This window comes from Stomoxys calcitrans, chromosome 4 (assembly GCF_963082655.1).
Source record: "Stomoxys calcitrans chromosome 4, idStoCalc2.1, whole genome shotgun sequence".
Classification (NCBI taxonomy): Eukaryota; Metazoa; Arthropoda; class Insecta; order Diptera; family Muscidae; genus Stomoxys; species Stomoxys calcitrans.
Genome location: NC_081555.1, coordinates 11,921,070 through 11,942,263, shown reverse-complemented (window position 1 = coordinate 11,942,263; position 21,194 = coordinate 11,921,070). Strand labels below are relative to the sequence as shown.

The following is a 21,194-nucleotide window of genomic DNA, read 5'->3' as shown; positions in this document are numbered from 1 at the left end:
GCTCATACGCGTAAATCCATGATTCATAACCTGTCACGATGTCATAGACGTATGTATGTATGCTGGTCACACAATTTTCTAAGGTTGTCTCAATCTCACGATAGGTCACATGACGATCTTGCAATATCAGTTGGCGTACATCATCAATGGTTTTTGGAACAACAACTGATTTTCGACGACCTTCACGAAATTCGTGTTGAAGTGAACTACGACCTCAGTTGAATTCACCATACCATCTATAAACACTGGTCCTTGATGGAACTTCATCGCCAAAAATTGAATTAAGTTCATCGGTGCACTGTTGTTGAGTTAATCCACATCAAAAGTTGTAAAAAATAATCGCACGAAAATATTCACGATTTAATTACATTTTTTGTGCGAGATGAATCCTGTAAGTTACTGTAAACAACACAAATAACGCTCGTATGTCAAAACGTTCTAACTACGTATAACTTCAAAAATGTCAAGCTTTACGATAGAGCTGTAAGTTGGCAGATTGCAATATAAGGGTTGTCAAATCCCGAAATATAAAAGGCAACCCTCGTACCCCGAATGACCATATTGGCCGACCATTGACAACATTTTCTATAGATATATAATGTTGACAAAATTTTCTTTGGAAAGAGGTAACTCTGCTTCATATAACCTATAGATGCCATCTAATAGTAAAGGTTATCAAAGACCAAGAGCACTTGACACGTGCTGGACTAAATAAATATCAACACGTTTTAGAATAAAAAAAAAACCAAACAGGTTTTTTTAACATCTTTTATACATTCTTTGGGTTACCCCTCTAAAAAGTTCCACCTATTTCTCTTGGCTTACCATTAACTCTAAAGAAAGTTTCATAATCTACTACATAAAAATTTTACACCCATAAATCCCTTATTTGTCCTCAACTCTTTCCCACAAATTATGATGCTAATAAAAAATCGAACCAGAAAAAGGAAAATTAAAAGTTTTTCTCAGTTTTTTCTATTGCCTTTAATACTTTTTCTCATGTTTTGGAAACGCCTTCGAAGAAACCCCTCCTTCTTTTGCACAAACAATTGCCTACACTGTCAACCGCATCATGTCCTTTATCGGGGTTATTAACACGTGCCGCTAGGATAAATGAGCAGGAATCATTGAAATTTATTAATTGTGGGGATTAAAAGTCGAGTGAGTGTGAACATTAAGGGGTGGGGAATGGAAAGTTAAGAGAATGCAAGAAAACAAGGGAGGAAAATTTTTTGTTGCATTTTAAGTGATTTGTCGTATAAAATGTAGTTTGGCAGAGGGCTTACAAAGGGCAGGGTAATGTCCAACATAGTAACAAAGCTATTTTATTGAAAAAAACTTTAATATTCTCATCCTCTCTCACATTCTCACCAGACAAAAATTGGTTATTGCTGGTGAATAGGGTAGCTTTTCCTCCTATCATGTTTAGTGCCCGGGTTTATTCCTTATGGGAGATTTAGAACACTTTTTCTTAGTGCTGTTTATTCCCTCACCGTTGCTGTAAAACATTTCAACCAAGAAATGTCGCTTAGCAACAAACCGCATAAAGTTCCCTATAGATGTCATTCGATTGTTATAAATGTTAGGAATATTGCCTTCTTTCACCTATCGGCATTTTTGCAATGGTAAAAACCGTGCTTTCAATGCCAAACTCCTGCTTTCAATGACAAATCCCCTTTTTTACCCTAAAGCTTTTTAAGGCTGAACAAAGCTGCATAGGTTTTACTCATCCATAGCTTCGACACGAACCAATGCCAAATTAACCCACCCTGTAGTGAGAAATAATTATCACTACAGTGCTACCCTCCCATAGATTTCCATATTAAACGGCATGAATGACAAAAACACTGTTTTTGAACCCTAAAGCTTTTTAAGGCTAAACAAAGCTGCATAGGTTTTACTTAGCCGTAGCTTCGACACGAACCAACGCCAAATTAATGCACCCTGTAATGAAAAATAATTATGACTACAGTGCTACTCTCCCATAGATGTCCAAGTTAAACGGCATGTGTCACCAAAGGGTGACACTCAGACACATCTAACTGGGTTAGTTTTCAACCCGTTTCTCGCAGCGCATCTCGACAGTCTTCCCAGGGACCTTTCGACAGAAATTTGCCTGGGAACAGGAGTACTACGCCGTTCGCATGCCAACCCAATTGATTTTCGTTTGTTACTAGGTCCTAAAGCACCAACCAGAACACACCTTGAGACGTTCCCTTTGTCACCAGCCTTTTGGCCACTCCAACTGACAAGTCCGCGTTTATAGCATATTATACGTCCCTCGAGAGATATTTGATGCCTAGATGCGATAGCCCGAAATTTTTCACTACATAGACAGCAGAAGTACACTGAGAGCTAGCTACGCTTAAAATGTTCCATTCGTAAGGAGAAATTTTGCACCATTTCCACGGTATTCCACGAATATAATGTGTTATGTTATACCAGCCCATAGAACACATTAAATTTTTCGTTTCTTCAGGATTTATCTCTTGTACAGCAACTGGCTATCACCCTAGATGCTTAAAAAAGGGGGTTTCAACGAGCTGTAGTCACGATTATTGATAATAAATTTTAAGAATTGCAGTTTGCTCGTTTGTGATTTTCTTTTCACTTTTCACTTTCCCAGACTTCATTTGGAAACAACTATCGACCGCCAACCCAAAAAACTTAGCTCATTAAAATCACCGTTTACAAACATGACAACATAAATTCTAGTTCTAATGATTGCTAAACATTTTCCACAACAACATGTATGGCATAACAAAGCATGGACATGACATAGCATGGTCATTACATAGCATGGACATGACATACAGGAGACCTAATGACAATTTTGTCGGAACGTTGGAGTCGCTCTATTCACCAGTTTGGTGAGAGTAAGGTCGTAGCGCTGTATATCTCCAAGGCTTTTGAGTCGATCAGAACTTCGCTTTTGGAGTCGGTAATAACTTCGTTCGAATAATATCGAGCTTTCTCACAGATAGTACTATACGAGTTGTTGTAGATGGGTTCTCATCCGATGAGTATACATTGACCGCAGGTGTGCCACAAGGCTCTGTCCTTTCGACTTCCCTTTTTCTTATTTTCATTGACGATCTATTGGGACAGACAGACGAATCCAGTCTACTCATTTGCCGATGACAGTAGACTGTGTCATTCACATTCATTCGAACATTTTCCTCAAGAAATTATGGACAGGAGGTGCATTATGGATGAGACGCTCTTCCAGGATTTGTTGGCCATTTCCGAGTGGAGTAGAACGAACAGAGTTGACTTTAACGCACAGGAGACGCAGTGCTGTTTCTTATCTCACAAGTGATTCACTGGCTCACTACAATCGTCGATATCTATCGACGGTATAGATATTGAGCAGTCAGATGCCCTTGATGTTCTGGGCATGAAGATATAATGTGATGTCCGTTGGTCAAAACACATATTCGAAGTGTCGAAAAAAAGCATTCAAGTATTTGGGCTTTCTTAAGCGTTGCAGAAAGTGTTTCACCTCTTCTGATCTTCTCAATTTCTATACTACCTACATCAGGCCTAGGATGGAATAAAACTCTCATGTATGGACAGGCGCTCCAAAATCATCCTTGAAGCGACATTACCGGGTTTAGCGCAGAGCGATGGTGTTGATTGGGGACAGTAGAGTATCAAACTCTATTGCATCTCTTGAACATCGTCGGAATGTGGGTAGCGTTGTATTGCTCTATCGTTATTTTAATGGCGTGTGTTTCAGGGATTATTCTTCTTATGCCTGACGTTAGGATGTTCACCAGGAACTCACACCCATTTGTAATATATTGGCCAGTCGACCAAATCATACATTACCAAGAAAATTCATTTTTCGCCCGAACCATTCGTATGTGGAATCGACTTCCGGCTAATGTCTTTCCCACCGACATTGATGTTCAGAAGTTTAAGACGAATATCAATAAACACTACTCCCTCTCTCCCCCCCTCCAACCCTTAACTAGACCTAATTGCCAACGCAATGCACTGCATATATAGTGAAAAATCCTGCGTGTTGGTTACATGGATTAAAAATGGACATGACATAGCATGGTCATGACATAACATGGTCATGACATAGCATGGTCATGACATAGCATGGTTATGACATAGAATGGTCATGACATAGCATGGTTATGACATAGCATGGTCATGACATAGCATGGACATAACATAGCATGACATGGTTTTTTGCTGCATGGCTTAAATGGATTAAAATCTTAAATGGTATGTTTGGAAATGAGGTTACAACAATAAGGCATGAGATGGGTTTTAACCACACGCCGAAGTAAATTTTAAATGAAAGTCTTTTTTTAAAAAAAGATGTTACCATACCTTGTATACCATAGACTTACCCTTAAGCTTTTGAAAACAAAATTTGATTTTTTGCTAAATTAATTTTATTATTTAGTTCGTATGTTTTTCTCTCTACAGACAAATATTTATAAACAGACATATAATACAAATTGAAAAGAGGCTTTGTTGCTTATGAAACTCGTTTGATTTTTGTATTGCGTTTACGAAAAATTGTTGTTTGAAAAATTAAAATAATATTTCAATGTATTCCTTACAGTTGCTTTTGCTAATGCTGCGGCTCACACAGACTACACATTAATTCAATTGAAAGCTACATTTTGTGGAATTTCGACCAACTAGATTTGCTCCCTCGAAAGTTCTTCTATGGTGCGAGCATTGGTTAGGGTAACCCACAGCGGTGATTGAATGCTGGATAAAGAATAGGCTCGATCGGCATCTAGAGAGCGAGATTTTCTCATAGAGGATGTACGTTTTTTCATGGGTATTGGACGATTTTCCGATATCCTCTTTTGGCGTTTCAAAGTAAAATGGCGAGAATTGAGCGAGGATGTGGGGTATTCCTGTTTGGGTTGAAGAAATTTAGCTTTGGCTTTTGAGTGATGGGACTCTATTGAATGGGAACGCTCTGGTAGCTGGGATTGAGTTGCAATTGATGGTGTGGGAGATGGAGTGGTGACCGTTGTGGTGGTGGGCTCCAAACTGGAGGAATTGTTTGATTTGGCAGGCATTTGCTAGCTGCTGGACAGAGACATTTTATATGACGTAGTGGACTCCATGGGTGATTCAGGATGTATGATTTCGGTTTGGGTTTGTTCCACATCGCTGCAACGCTCCTCGACCACGGTGTCTAATTCTAGAGAAGTAAAACCTTGACTCAAGCTTCGTTCAGGACGTAAACTGATAGCTCGCGACGATCGGTAATCTGCAAAAATTAGAAAAATTGTGGAAAAAGGACATTAAATATATTTTTTTGGGTTTGATTTCTTTTTTCTTTCAACTACTTTAAGATATCATCTTTAAAAAATAACAGTGCCACTAGGGCATGCAAGTGCTGTAGAAAATCAATAATAGCAAAATTACTTTCTAAACAAAAATGTTCCAAAAACCATTAAAGACCATCCAAAAAGAGAAAAAAGGATATAAATTTGAACTTTATTAATTTTTTTAAAAACACTGAAAGTTTGAAAAAAAGGCTAGGAGCAGTGAAGGACTAATAAGAAAAAGTAAACGTTCCATATTTGTTAAAGACCAAAAGAGAAAGTAATAATAAAATAAAAATTACCACCATACTACAAGTTGTCATTACCAATAAAACGTTCTTCAAGTGTCTATTTCTCGAAAGCTGTTAAAGTACTTTGGAAAAAAACTACAAAACAAAATTCATTTCATGTGTTCAATTGTACGAGTACGAAGGCAAATGCTTTCGTTACTGAAAAAAAATAAATGTCTGTTTTTCTTCTTTTATCGTAATGCCTTAAAGTATGCAAAGATTTTCGAAATTACTTAAAACCTAAAAGTTTGCTTTGGGTTATGTATATGTGGGTTTATTTATTCTTTTCCCCTTGGCATTAAATGCTTTTTATTTATCTCTCGTCCAAAGAAATATAAATAGCATCAGGCTGTGCAATTAAATTCAATTTATGGCTAGGGTCTTGCGTAAAAACATCTGTCAGTAATTCGTTTATTTCTTTAGAATAAAAGATTTAACATTTTTAACAGTATGTTGATAAGGGCTGTTAAATGAAAGTAATTTCAGAGAGAGAAAATATAAAATGTTCGACACATATGCATGTTTAGGGATTATCTCTATATCAGTGAAATTTGAAAGAGGATATTTCATCATCGTCTAAATTTAAATTTCATGTTACTTTCAGGTACCAACTGGAGAAAAATACTTCACTATTTCTCGTTGTAAGGTTGAATTCAGAAGACTATGCTGGTAAGGTAAGAAAAGAGAAATTATTATTATAGACGAGACTAACGATCGCCTATATTGTACCTTTTGCAGACAGGTCGCCAAATAACAGTGAGAGAATAAATCCTTGCAGGAACAAGGATTACAAAAAAAGCTCGTCGAAGAACCTTCATATCCGAGATCGATCTTCAAACATGGCACATATGGAAGCACAATCGATGCCCAGTTGTCGGGCAGACCTCTGGTTGAAAAATCCTACATATATCTGTGAGCATTAATGACGTTCAGAGATCAAATATCGTTCTCCATCCTACCATGGCTCCACCTGAGAAATTCGAGATATCATCACATTTTTAAACCACCTTTCATTTTAAGAATGCGTATCCGAATTTCCACTAAGTCTTAAACCTCTTCCATACTTCTCTGAGCATTTATGGTATCCCCAATGTATCTGTGTACGGAGACAATACGAAATGGATGGTTCCAACTCCCAAAAAGCCTTGTACAACCGATCAGATGAGGCAAATGGAGAAAGTTGGGAACCACAACTTTGAGATAGTCAGCAACGTTATCTACTTCGGGACCGCCGTAACCGAAAATAATGGCACCAGTTGTGAAATAAAGTGAAGAATAATACTGACAAACAGATGCTACTTTGGATTAAGACAAGACAAGGCACTATACCAGACATTGATATTACCCGTGTTGTTATATAGTTCTGAGGCATGGGTACTTGTGAAAACAGACGAAGCAGTGCTTGGAGTGTTTGAGAGAAAGATTCTTCGTTGTTGTTGTTGTAGCAGTGTGTTGTACACTGAGGCGGCAGCCCTTGCCGATGGATAACTCCATCGGGTCAATCCGGTACGTACAACCGGCTGCCATGAGATTGAAAGATTCTTCGTAAAATATATGGACCAGTTTGAGTTAATGAAGGTTATAGGCGTCGCATGAACTACGAGCTGTATGCTAGTTACACGTAATAAAATACAACGGCTGCGTTGGCTAGATCATGTTGTCAGAATGGATGAAGAAGCTCCAGCAAAGAAGTGTTTTGAAGGCAAACACGGTGGTACACTCAAACCGGGACAACCAAAAGCCGGTGGGAGACCTTGAAACTTGGTGTCAGATCAAGGCGCTTGGAACGCTATTCTACGTTCGGCTGATGAAACAAATGTTCTGCCATAGTCAATTAAAGTAAAGTAGATTACCTAGCACAAATTTTGACGAGGTCGATCTATAAAATTTAGCCTGTTTTTACCCTGATGATTTATGATATCCGTAATGGAACTGTCCTACTTCAGTAAGTCAAGCTCAATTTTGGCGGCATAGGCCCCAATAGGCTTTAAATTCAGCATCGCCTTCAACACAGCCTGTGGTGTGGATCTTTAATAACGCACAGTGGGGAGAAAATCTAAAAACTTGTAAAAAAATGCCGTGTGAGAACGGGTAGAGATATATCTTTGAAATTTGGAACACCCTGACAATTCTGGGCACTACTCTGGCACATGAAAATAATTCCAAAAAAATTTACATTTGAAGCTGGCATTGGGTTACTGCTAAATGATTGCAAAAAACCAAGAACATTTTCGTATTAGCAAAATAATTGACTAAATAACCTCTGCTGACAGTTACCTAATTTGTCTCTACTGGCTTATTATCAGCCAACAGTGTCAATCAGTGTCATTATCAATTTAAATTGGAAGCCTTATTGATGTTTGACTAGTTGATGATGTGTCAATCAAATCACTTGCAGAGACTGTTTTTAGTCTTAACCAAAATTGGTCCTCATGTTCACCCCAAGCGAACCTCTCGTCATCATTCTTCATACATCCATCAATCATTATTTTGTTGTAATGATCCCCACAAAAAAACATTCCATACAACATAAAAATTTAATAAAAAAAAAAATAAAAATCCACAACAAGAACAACAACATCATCATTATCAAGAATGAACAATACATTACAACACTTAAACTCACTAAGCCTATGTATTGGACTAAATCTGACCAGGCTCACAGCATGGTCCTGCATATCATAATTCCTTCGACGATCTCGCTCCCTGGCCAATTTGGCACGATGACGCAAACAGCAAATGACTATAAATGCCAATATGGGAAAGCCAAATATGCAGGAGACAATGGGTATCACAATGGATTCCGGAGAAACTGCAAAAAAGAGAAATGAAATGAGAAAAAACGTTATAGCATTATAAAAGACCTTTTAAAGAGAATCAAAATTTTTATTAAATATTCATTTGTGGTTTTTATACAAAAATGAATGACCATAAATGGAAAAAACCCAAAAAAAATATTTTTATTGGATTATTTCAAAAGCAAAATGGGTTAAGTATCATTATTAGATTAAAAATTTAAAAGCCTTATAGTGGGAAGTGTTTCAACTGTATTTAAAAAATGTAAGTTACAGTAGAGAAATCAGAAAACCTATTATCTAAATAGTGCCCATTAAGATTGTAGCAACTTTCCTTATTTAGGTTTTAGCCTTTCTCTTTGACTAAATACCTACTGCTCTCTTCTAAAAACCACACTCAATTTTGGCAAGCTTACATCAAATATCGATAGTAAATCTTTTGAACTTACTAAATCCATTCGATTTAGGCCAATATCTCATTTTGTTAACAAAATATGCTTAATAATTTCCACACGAAACTTGACAGTACTGCCACGTGCGGTAAAGCAACATTTTATTTTTTTTGTCATTTTTTTAGCAAAGGGGGTAACCTTGTCAAAATTTTCAATTTTTGATGGGAAAAAAATTTTTGAGTTGAGTATGCAGCATTGAAGTTAATGGCGAAAAATGGGGTTTAGCGCAACTCCCGTGTTGTTTCCTCAAAAAACAAGCTCAAAATCGCATAATTGATATCCAAAAAATACAAAAAAATCTATGTTAGTTCGAAATTGCTGTAACTTCCTTAGATTTTCGAACTCCGAAATTCTGAAAACACCATTGGATTCGTGACGTAAAGCTCTTTCCGTAATGGTGCTGGTCGAAGCGATACCTCAAAGTTTTCTATGCAAAAAATCGTAAAAATCGATTTATCTTGGGCCTAAAATGTTCAAGGTCATTTTTAAGTTCGAAAACGCTGTAACTCCTTCATTTTTTCGAATTTCGAAAATTTTAACGCATTCCGCAGTTCGAAATTCGAACATGAATCGTAAAATAATCAAAATTCCATGAAATTCAATATTTTAGTTTTTTGTCATTTTTTTAGCAAAGGGGGTAACCTTGTCAAAATTATCAATTTTTGATGCGAAAAAAATTTTTGAGTTGATTGTGCAGCATTGAAGTTAATGGCGAAAAATGGGGTTTAGCGCAACTCCCGTGTTGTTTCCTCAAAAAACAAGCTCAAAATCGCATAATTGATATCCAATAAATACAAAAAAAATCTATGTTAAATCGAAATTGCTGTAACTTCCTTAGATTTTCGAACTCCGAAATTCTGAAACCACAATTGGATTCGTGACGTAAAGCTTTTTCCCTAATGGTGCTGGTTGAAGCGATACCTCAAAGTTTTCTATGCAAAAAGTCGTAAAAATCGATTTATCTTGGGCCTAAAATGTTCAAGGTCATTTTTAAGTTCGAAAACGCTGTAAATCCTTCATTTTTTCGAATTTCGAAAATTTTAAAGCATTCCGCAGTTCGAAATTCGAATATGAATCGTAAAATAATCAAAATTCCATGAAATTCAATATTTTATTTTTATGTCATTTTTTTAGCAAAGGGGGTAACCTTGTCAAAATTTTCAATTTTTGAGTTGAGTATGCAGCATTGAAGTTTATGGCGAAAAATGGGGTTTAGCGCAACTCCCGTGTTGTTTCCTCAAAAAACAAGCTCAAAATCGCATAATTGATATCCAAAAAATACAAAAAAATCTATGTTAGTTCGAAATTGCTGTAACTTCCTTAGATTTTCGAACTCCGAAATTCTGAAACCACAATTGGATTCGTGACGTAAAGCTATTTCCCTAAACAACTTCATTTTTTTGAATTTCGAAAATTTTAAAGCATTCCGCAGTTCGAAATTCGAATATGAATCGTAAAATAATCAAAATTCCGTGAAATTCAATATTTTATTTTTTTGTCATTTTTTTAGCAAAGGGGGTTACCCCCTTGTCAAAATTTTCAATTTTTGATGCGAAAAAAATTTTTGAGTTGAGTATGCAGCATTGAAGTTTATGGCGAAAAATGGGGTTTAGCGCAACTCCCGTGTTGTTGATATCCAAAAAATACAAAAAAAAATCTATGTTAGTTCGAAATTGCTGTAACTTCCTTAGATTTTCGAACTCCGAAATTCTGAAAACACCATTGGATTCGTGACGTAAAGCTCTTTCCGAAATGGTGCTGGTTGAAGCGATACCTCAAAGTTTTCTATGCAAAAAATCATAAAAATCGATTTATTTTGGGCCTAAAATGTTCAAGGTCATTTTTAAGTTCGAAAACGCTGTAACTCCTTCATTTTTTCGAATTTCGAAAATTTTAAAGCATTCCGCAGTTCGAAATTAGAATATGAATCGTAAAATAATCAAAATTCCATGAAATTCAATATTTTATTTTTTTGTCATTTTTTTAGCAAAGGGGGTAACCTTGTCAAAATTTTCAATTTTTGATGCGAAAAAAATTTTTGAGTTGAGTATGCAGCATTGAAGTTTATGGCGAAAAATGGGGTTTAGCGCAACTCCCGTGTTGTTTCCTCAAAAAACAAGCTCAAAATCGCATAGTTGATATCCAATAAATACAAAAAAAAAATCTATGTTAGTTCGAAATTGCTGTAACTTCCTTAGATTTTCGAACTCCGAAATTCTGAAAACACCATTGGATTCGTGACGTAAAGCTCTTTCCGTAATGCTGCTGGGTGCTGGATACCTCAAAGTTTTCTATGCAAAAAATCGTAAAAATCGATTTATCTTGGGCCTAAAATGTTCAAGATCATTTTTAAGTTCGAAAACGCTGTAACTCCTTCATTTTTTCGAATTTCGAAAATTTTAAAGCATTCCGCAGTTCGAAATTCGAATATGAATCGTAAAATAATCAAAATTCCATGAAATTCAATATTTTATTTTTTTGTCATTTTTTTAGCAAAGGGGGTAACCTTGTCAAAATTTTCAATTTTTGATGCGAAAAAAATTTTTGAGTTGAGTATGCAGCATTGAAGTTAATGGCGAAAAATGGGGTTTAGCGCAACTCCCGTGTTGTTTCCTCAAAAAACAAGCTCAAAATCGCATAATTGATATCCAAAAAATCCAAAAAAAATCTATGTTAGTTCGAAATTGCTGTAACTTCCTTAGATTTTCGAACTCCGAAATTCTGAAACCACCATTGGATTCGTGACGTAAAGCTTTTTCCCTAATGGTGCTGGTTGAAGCGATACCTCAAAGTTTTCTATGCAAAAAGTCGTAAAAATCGATTTATCTTGGGCCTAAAATGTTCAAGGTCATTTTTAAGTTCGAAAACGCTGTAACTCCTTCATTTTTTCGAATTTCGAAAATTTTAAAGCATTCCGCAGTTCGAAATTCGAATATGAATCGTAAAATAATCAAAATTCAATGAAATTCAATATTTTATTTTTTTGTGATTTTTTTAGCAAAGGGGGTAACCTTGTCAAAATTTTCAATTTTTGATGCGAAAAAAATTTTTGAGTTGAGTATGCAGCATTGAAGTTTATGGCGAAAAATGGGGTTTAGCGCAACTCCCGTGTTGTTTCCTCAAAAAACAAGCTTAAAATCGCATAATTGATATCCAATAAATACAAAAAAAAATCTATGTTAGTTCGAAATTGCTGTAACTTCCTTAGATTTTCGAACTCCGAAATTCTGAAAACACCATTGGATTCGTGACGTAAAGCTCTTTCCGTAATGGTGCTGGTTGAAGCGATACCTCAAAGTTTTCTATGCAAAAAGTCGTAAAAATCGATTTATCTTGGGCCTAAAATGTTCAAGGTCATTTTTAAGTTCGAAAACGCTGTAACTCCTTCATTTTTTCGAATTTCGAAAATTTTAAAGCATTCCGCAGTTCGAAATTCGAATATGAATCGTAAAATAATCAAAATTCCATGAAATTCAATATTTTATTTTTTTGTCATTTTTTTAGCAAAGGGGGTAACCTTGTCAAAATTTTCAACTTTTGATGGGAAAAAATTTTTTGAGTTGATTGTGCAGCATTGAAGTTTATGGCGAAAAATGGGGTTTAGCGCAACTCCCGTGTTGTTTCCTCAAAAAACAAGCTCAAAATCGCATAATTGATATCCAATAAATACAAAAAAAATCTATGTTAGTTCGAAATTGCTGTAACTTCCTTAGATTTTCGAACTCCGAAATTCTGAAACCACAATTGGATTCGTGACGTAAAGCTTTTTCCCTAATGGTGCTGGTTGAAGCGATACCTCAAAGTTTTCTATGCAAAAAGTCGTAAAAATCGATTTATCTTGGGCCTAAAATGTTCAAGATAATTTTTAAGTTCGAAAACGCTGTAACTCCTTCATTTTTTCGAATTTCGAAAATTTTAAAGCATTCCGTAGTTCGAAATTCGAATATGAATCGTAAAATAATCAAAATTCCATGAAATTCAATATTTTATTTTTTTGTCATTTTTTTAGCAAAGGGGGTAACCTTGTCAAAATTATCAATTTTTGATGCGAAAAAAATTTTTGAGTTGAGTATGCAGCATTGAAGTTTATGGCGAAAAATGGGGTTTAGCGCAACTCCCGTGTTGTTTCCTCAAAAAAAACAAGCTCAAAATCGCATAATTGATATTCAAAAAATACAAAAAAAATTTATGTTAATTCGAAATTGCTGTAACTTCCTTAGATTTTCGAACTCCGAAATTCTGAAAACATTATTGGATTCGTGACGTAAAGCTCTTTCCGTAATGGTGCTGGTTGAAGCGATACCTCAAAGTTTTCTATGCAAAAAATCGTAAAAATCGATTTATCTTGGGCCTAAAATGTTCAAGGTCATTTTTAAGTTCGAAAACGCTGTAACTCCTTCATTTTTTCGAATTTCGAAAATTTTAAAGCATTCCGCAGTTCGAAATTCGAATATGAATCGTAAAATAATCAAAATTCCATGAAATTCAATATTTTATTTTTTTGTCATTATTTTAGCAAAGCGGGTAACCTTGTCAAAATTTTCAATTTTTGATGCGAAAAAAATTTTTGAGTTAAGTATGCAGCATTGAAGTTTATGGCGAAAAATGGGGGTTAGCAAAACTCCCGTGTTGTTTCCTCAAAAAAACAAGCTCAAAATCGCATAATTGATATCCAAAAAATACAAAAAAAATCTATGTTAGTTCGAAATTGCTGTAACTTCCTTAGATTTTCGAACTCCGAAATTCTGAAAACATCATTGGATTCGTGACGTAAAGCTCTTTCCGTAATGGTGCTGGTTGAAGCGATAACTCAAAGTTTTCTATGCAAAAAATCGTAAAAATCGATTTATCTTGGGCCTAAAATGTTCAAGGTCATTTTTAAGTTCGAAAACGCTGTAACTCCTTCATTTTTTCGAATTTCGAAAATTTTAAAGCATTCCGCAGTTCGAAATTCGAATATGAATCGTAAAATAATCAAAATTCCATGAAATTCAATATATTATTTTTTTGTCATTTTTTTAGCAAAGGGGGTAACCTTGTCAAAATTTTCAATTTTTGATGCGAAAAAAATTTTTAAGTTGAGAATGCAGCATTGAAGTTAATGGCAAAAAATGGGGTTTAGCGCAACTCCCGTGTTGTTTCCTCAAAAAACAAGCTCAAAATCGCATAATTGATATCCAATAAATTCAAAAAAAAAAATCTATGTTAGTTCAAAATTGCTGTAACTTCCTTAGATTTTCGAACTCCGAAATTCTGAAAACACCATTGGATTCGTGACGTAAAGCTCTTTCCGTAATGGTGCTGGTTGAAGCGATACCTCAAAGTTTTCTATGCAAAAAATCGTAAAAATCGATTTATCTTGGGCCTAAAATGTTCAAGGTCACTTTTAAGTTCGAAAACGCTGTAACTCCTTCATTTTTTCGAATTTCGAAAATTTTAAAGCATTCCGCAGTTCGAAATTCGAATATGAATTGTAAAATAATCAAAATTCCATGAAATTCAATATTTTATTTTTTTGTCATTTTTTTAGCATCAATTTTTGATGCGAAAAAAATTTTTGAGTTAAGTATGCAGCATTGAAGTTTATGGCGAAAAATGGGGTTTAGCGCAACTCCCGTGTTGCTTCCTCAAAAAACAAGCTCAAAATCGCATAATTGATATCCAAAAAATAAAAAAAAAATCTATGTTAGTTCGAAATTGCTGTAACTTCCTTAGATTTTCGAACTCCGAAATTCTGAAAACACCATTGGATTCGTGACGTAAAGCTATTTCCCTAATGGTGCTGGTTGAAGCGATACCTCAAAGTTTTCTATGCAAAAAATCGTAAAAATCGATTCATCTTGGGCCTAAAATGTTCAAGGTCATTTTTAAGTTCGAAAACGCTGTAGCTCCTTCATTTTTTCGAATTTCGAAAATTTTAAAGCATTCCGCAGTTCGAAATTATAATATGAATCGTAAAATAATCAAAATTCCATGAAATTCAATATTTTATTTTTTTGTCATTTTTTTAGCAAAGGGGGAAACCTTGTCAAAATTTTCAATTTTTGATGCGAAAAAAATTTTTGAGTTGAGTATGCCGCAGTGAAGTTAATGGCGAAAAATGGGGTTTACCGCAACTTCCGTGTTGTTTCCTCAAAAAACAAGCTCAAAATCGCATAATTGATATCCAATAAATACAAAAAAAAATCTATGTTAGTTCGAAATTGCTGTAACTTCCTTAGATTTTCGAACTCCGAAATTCTGAAAACACCATTGGATTCGTGACGTAAAGCTCTTTCCGTAATGGTGCTGGTTGAAGCGATACCTCAAATTGCTGTAACTTCCTTAGATTTTCGAACTCCAAAATTCTGAAAACACCATTGGATTCGTGACGTAAAGCTCTTTCTGGTTGAAGCGATACCTCAAAGTTTTCTATGCAAAAAATCGTAAAAATCGATTTATCTTGGGCCTAAAATGTTCAAGGTCATTTTTAAGTTCGAAAACGCTGTAACTCCTTCATTTTTTCGAATTTCGAAAATTTTAAAGCATTCCGCAGTTCGAAATTCGAATATGAATCGTAAAATAATCAAAATTCCATGAAATTCAATATTTTATTCTTTTGTCATTTTTTTAGCAAAGGGGGTAACCCTGTCAAAATTTTCAATTTTTGATGCGAAAAAAATTTTTGAGTTGATTATGCAGCATTGAAGTTTATGGCGAAAAATGGGGTTTAGCGCAACTCCTGTGTTGTTTCCTCAAAAAACAAGCTCAAAATCGCATAATTGATATCCAAAAAATACAAAAAAAATCTATGTTAGTTCGAAATTGCTGTAACTTCCTTAGATTTTCGAACTCCGAAATTCTGAAAACACCATTGGATTCGTGACGTAAAGCTCTTTCCGTAATGGTGCTGGTTGAAGCGATACCTCAAAGTTTTCTACGCAAAAAATCGTAAAAATCGATTTATCTTGGGCCTAAAATGTTCAAGGTCATTTTTAAGTTCGAAAACGCTGTAACTCCTTCATTTTTTCGAATTTCGAAAATTTTAAAGCATTCCGCAGTTCGAAATTCGAATATGAATCGTAAAATAATCAAAATTCCATGAAATTCAATATTTTATTTTTTTGTCATTTTTTTAGCAAAGGGGGTAACCTTGTCAAAATTTTCAATTTTTGATGCGAAAAAAATTTTTGAGTTGAGAATGCAGCATTGAAGTTAATGGCGAAAAATGGGGTTTAGCGCAACTCCCGTGTTGTTTCCTCAAAAAACAAGCTCAAAATCGCATAATTGATATCCAATAAATTAAAAAAAAATCTATGTTAGTTCGAAATTGCTGTAACTTCCTTAGATTTTCGAACTCCGAAATTCTGAAAACACCATTGGATTCGTGACGTAAAGCTCTTTCCGTAATGGTGCTGGTTGAAGCGATACCTCAAAGTTTTCTATGCAAAAAATCGTAAAAATCGATTTATCTTGGGCCTAAAATGTTCAAGGTCATTTTTAAGTTCGAAAACGCTGTAACTCCTTCATTTTTTCGAATTTCGAAAATTTTAAAGCATTCCGCAGTTCGAAATTCGAATATGAATCGTAAAATAATCAAAATTCCATGAAATTCAATATTTTATTTTTTTGTCATTTTTTTAGCAAAGGGGGTAACCTTGTCAAAATTTTCAATTTTTGATGCGAAAAAAATTTTTGAGTTGAGTATGCAGCATTGAAGTTTATGGCGAAAAATGGGGTTTAGCGCAACTCCCGTGTTGTTTCCTCAAAAAACAAGCTTAAAATCGCATAATTGATTGATCGAATATGAATCGTAAAATAATCAAAATTCCATGAAATTCAATATTTTATTTTTTTGTCATTTTTTTAGCAAAGGGGGTAACCTTGTCAAAATTTTCAATTTTTGATGCGAAAAAAATTTTTGAGTTGAGTATGCAGCATTGAAGTTTATGGCGAAAAATGGGGTTTAGCGCAACTCCCGTGTTGTTTCCTCAAAAAACAAGCTTAAAATCGCATAATTGATATCCAATAAATACAAAAAAAATCTATGTTAGTTCGAAATTGCTGTAACTTCCTTAGATTTTCGAACTCCGAAATTCTGAAAACACCATTGGATTCGTGACGTAAAGCTCTTTCCGTAATGGTGCTGGTCGAAGCGATACCTCAAAGTTTTCTATGCAAAAAATCGTAAAAATCGATTTATCTTGGGCCTAAAATGTTCAAGATCATTTTTAAGTTCGAAAACGCTGTAACTCCTTCATTTTTTCGAATTTCGAAAATTTTAAAGCATTCCGCAGTTCGAAATTCGAACATGAATCGTAAAATAATCAAAATTCCATGAAATTCAATATTTTATTTTTTTGTAATTTTTTTAGCAAAGGGGGTAACCTTGTCAAAATTTTCAATTTTTGATGCGAAAAAAATTTTTGAGTTGAGTATGCAGCATTGAAGTTTATGGCGAAAAATGGGGTTTAGCGCAACTCCCGTGTTGTTTCCTCAAAAAACAAGCTTAAAATCGCATAATTATATCCAATAAATACAAAAAAAATCTATGTTAGTTCGAAATTGCTGTAACTTCCTTAGATTTTCGAACTCCGAAATTCTGAAAACACCATTGGATTTGTGACGTAAAGCTCTTTCCGTAATGGTGCTGGTTGAAGCGATACCTCAAAGTTTTCTATGCAAAAACTCGTAAAAATCGATTTATCTTGGGCCTAAAATGTTCAAGGTCATTTTTAAGTTCGAAAACGCTGTAACTCCTTCATTTTTTCGAATTTCGAAAATTTTAAAGCATTCCGCAGTTCGAAATTCGAACATGAATCGTAAAATAATCAAAATTCCATGAAATTCAATATTTTATTTTTTTGTCAAAATTTTCAATTTTTGATGCGAAAAAAATTTTTGAGTTGAGTATGCAGCATTGAAGTTTATGGCGAAAAATGGGGTTTAGCGCAACTCCCGTGTTGTTTCCTCAAAAAACAAGCTTAAAATCGCATAATTGATATCCAATAAATACAAAAAAAAAATCTATGTTAGTTCGAAATTGCTGTAACTTCCTTAGATTTTCGAACTCCGAAATTCTGAAAACACCATTGGATTCGTGACGTAAAGCTCTTTCCGTAATGGTGCTGGGTGCTGGATACCTCAAAGTTTTCTATGCAAAAAATCGTAAAAATCGATTTATCTTGGGCCTAAAATGTTCAAGGCCATTTTTAAGTTCGAAAACGCTGTAACTCCTTCATTTTTTCGAATTTCGAAAATTTTAAAGCATTCCGCAGTTCGAAATTCGAACATGAATCGTAAAATAATCAAAATTCCATGAAATTCAATATTTTATTTTTTTGTAATTTTTTCAATTTTTGATGCGAAAAAAATTTTTGAGTTGAGTATGCAGCATTGAAGTTTATGGCGAAAATGGGGTTTAGCGCAACTCCCGTGTTGTTTCCTCAAAAAACAAGCTCAAAATCGCATAATTGATATCAAATAAATATAAAAAAAAAATCTATTCTGAAAACACCATTGGATTTGTGACGTAAAGCTCTTTCCGTAATGGTGCTGGTTGAAGCGATACCTCAAAGTTTTCTATGCAAAAACTCGTAAAAATCGATTTATCTTGGGCCTAAAATGTTCAAGGTCATTTTTAAGTTCGAAAACGCTGTAACTCCTTCATTTTTTCGAATTTCGAAAATTTTAAAGCATTCCGCAGTTCGAAATTCGAACATGAATCGTAAAATAATCAAAATTCCATGAAATTCAATATTTTATTTTTTTGTCAAAATTTTCAATTTTTGATGCGAAAAAAATTTTTGAGTTGAGTATGCAGCATTGAAGTTTATGGCGAAAAATGGGGTTTAGCGCAACTCCCGTGTTGTTTCCTCAAAAAACAAGCTTAAAATCGCATAATTGATATCCAATAAATACAAAAAAAAAATCTATGTTAGTTCGAAATTGCTGTAACTTCCTTAGATTTTCGAACTCCGAAATTCTGAAAACACCATTGGATTCGTGACGTAAAGCTCTTTCCGTAATGGTGCTGGGTGCTGGATACCTCAAAGTTTTCTATGCAAAAAATCGTAAAAATCGATTTATCTTGGGCCTAAAATGTTCAAGGCCATTTTTAAGTTCGAAAACGCTGTAACTCCTTCATTTTTTCGAATTTCGAAAATTTTAAAGCATTCCGCAGTTCGAAATTCGAACATGAATCGTAAAATAATCAAAATTCCATGAAATTCAATATTTTATTTTTTTGTAATTTTTTCAATTTTTGATGCGAAAAAAATTTTTGAGTTGAGTATGCAGCATTGAAGTTTATGGCGAAAAATGGGGTTTAGCGCAACTCCCGTGTTGTTTCCTCAAAAAACAAGCTCAAAATCGCATAATTGATATCAAATAAATATAAAAAAAAAATCTATGTTAGTTCGAAATTGCTGTAACTTCCTTAGATTTTCGAACTCCGAAATTCTGAAAACACCATTGGATTCGTGACGTAAAGCTCTTTCCGTAATGGTGCTGGTTGAAGCGATACCTCAAAGTTTTCTATGCAAAAAATCGTAAAAATCGATTTATCTTGGGCCTAAAATGTTCAAGGTCATTTTTAAGTTCGAAAACGCTGTAACTCCTTCATTTTTTCGAATTTCGAAAATTTTAAAGCATTCCGCAGTTCGAAATTCGAACATGAATCGTAAAATAATCAAAATTCCATGAAATTCAATATTTTATTTTTTTGTCATTTTTTTAGCAAAGGGGGTAACCTTGTCAAAATTTTCAATTTTTGATGCGAAAAAAATTTTTGAGTTGAGTATGCAGCATTGAAGTTTATGGCGAAAAATGGGGTTTAGCGCAACTCCCGTGTTGTTTCCTCAAAAAACAAGCTTAAAATCGCATAATTGATATCCAATAAATACAAAAAAAATCTATGTTAGTTCGAAATTGCTGTAACTTCCTTAGATTTACGAACTCCGAAATTCTGAAAACACCATTGGATTCGTGACGTAAAGCTCTTTCCGTAATGGTGCTGGTCGAAGCGATACCTCAAAGTTTTCTATGCAAAAAATCGTAAAAATCGATTTATCTTGGGCCTAAAATGTTCAAGGCCATTTTTAAGTTCGAAAACGCTGTAACTCCTTCATTTTTTCGAATTTCGAAAATTTTAAAGCATTCCGCAGTTCGAAATTCGAACATGAATCGTAAAATAATCAAAATTCCATGAAATTCAATATTTTATTTTTTTGTCATTTTTTTAGCAAAGGGGGTAACCTTGTCAAAATTTTCAATTTTTGATGCGAAAAAAATTTTTGAGTTGAGTATGCAGCATTGAAGTTTATGGCGAAAAATGGGGTTTAGCGCAACTCCCGTGTCGTTTCCTCAAAAAACAAGCTTAAAATCGCATAATTGATATCCAATAAATACAAAAAAAAATCTATGTTAGTTCGAAATTGCTGTAACTTCCTTAGATTTTCGAACTCCGAAATTCTGAAAACACCATTGGATTCGTGACGTAAAGCTCTTTCCGTAATGGTGCTGGTTGAAGCGATACCTCAAAGTTTTCTATGCAAAAAATCGTAAAAATCGATTTATCTTGGGCCTAAAATGTTCAAGGTCATTTTTAAGTTCGAAAACGCTGTATCCCCTTCATTTTTTCGAATTTCGAAAATTTTAAAGCATTCCGCAGTTCGAAATTCGAACATGAATCGTAAAATAATCAAAATTCCATGAAATTCAATATTTTATTTTTTTGTCATTTTTTTTTAGTAAGGGGGTAACCTTGTCAAAATTTTCAATTTTTGATGCGAAAAAAATTTTTAAGTTGAGTATGCAGCATTGAAGTTTATGGCGAAAATGGGGTTTAGCGCAACTCCCGTGTTGTTTCCTCAAAAAACAAGCTCAAAATCGCATAATTGATATCCAACAAATACAAAAAAAATCTATGTTAGTTCGAAATTGCTGTAACTTCCTTAGATTTTCGAACTCCGAAATTCTGAAAACACCATTGGATTCGTGACGTAAAGCTCTTTCCGTAATGGTGCTGGTTGAAGCAATACCTCAAAGTTTTCTATGCAAAAAATCGTAAAAATCGATTTATCTTGGGCCTAAAATGTTCAAGGTAATTTTTAAGTTCGAAAACGTTGTAACCCCTTAATTTTTTCGAATTTCGAAAATTTTAAAGCATTCCGCAGTTCGAAATTCGAACATGAATCGTAAAGTAATCAAAATTCCATGAAATTCAATATTTTATTTTTTTGTCATTTTTTTAGCAAAGGGGGTAACCTTGTCAAAATTTTCAATTTTTGATGCGAAAAAAATTTTTGAGTTGAGTATGCAGCATTGAAGTTTATGGCGAAAAATGGGGTTTAGCGCAACTCCCGTGTT

At 34.3% G+C, this 21,194-nt stretch overlaps 2 protein-coding genes across 15 annotated transcripts in view; both read right to left on the bottom strand.

Moving 5' to 3' along the window:
- Nucleotides 1-4,409: 4,409 nt before the first annotated feature.
- Nucleotides 4,410-5,057, bottom strand: LOC106093391 (uncharacterized). Its single transcript, XM_013260445.2, has one exon. It carries the CDS (start codon nt 5,055-5,057, stop codon nt 4,665-4,667), a length of 393 nt encoding a protein of 130 aa, XP_013115899.2. The 3' UTR covers nt 4,410-4,664.
- A 3-nt stretch (nt 5,058-5,060) lies between these two features.
- LOC106093386 (uncharacterized) overlaps nt 5,061-21,194 on the bottom strand; it is a 91,781-nt gene continuing 75,647 nt past the window's right edge. For 12 of the 14 annotated variants that reach the window (XM_059366706.1, XM_059366712.1, XM_059366707.1 and 9 more), the window contains 2 exons: nt 8,211-8,411; nt 5,061-5,251 (listed from right to left, as the gene is read on the bottom strand). In XM_059366706.1, coding sequence (XP_059222689.1) covers nt 5,061-5,251; nt 8,211-8,411 — 392 coding nt within the window. The remainder of the gene's footprint in view (nt 5,252-8,210; nt 8,412-21,194) is intronic. The other 2 variants (XM_059366717.1, XM_059366718.1) reach the window with 2 other exon arrangements.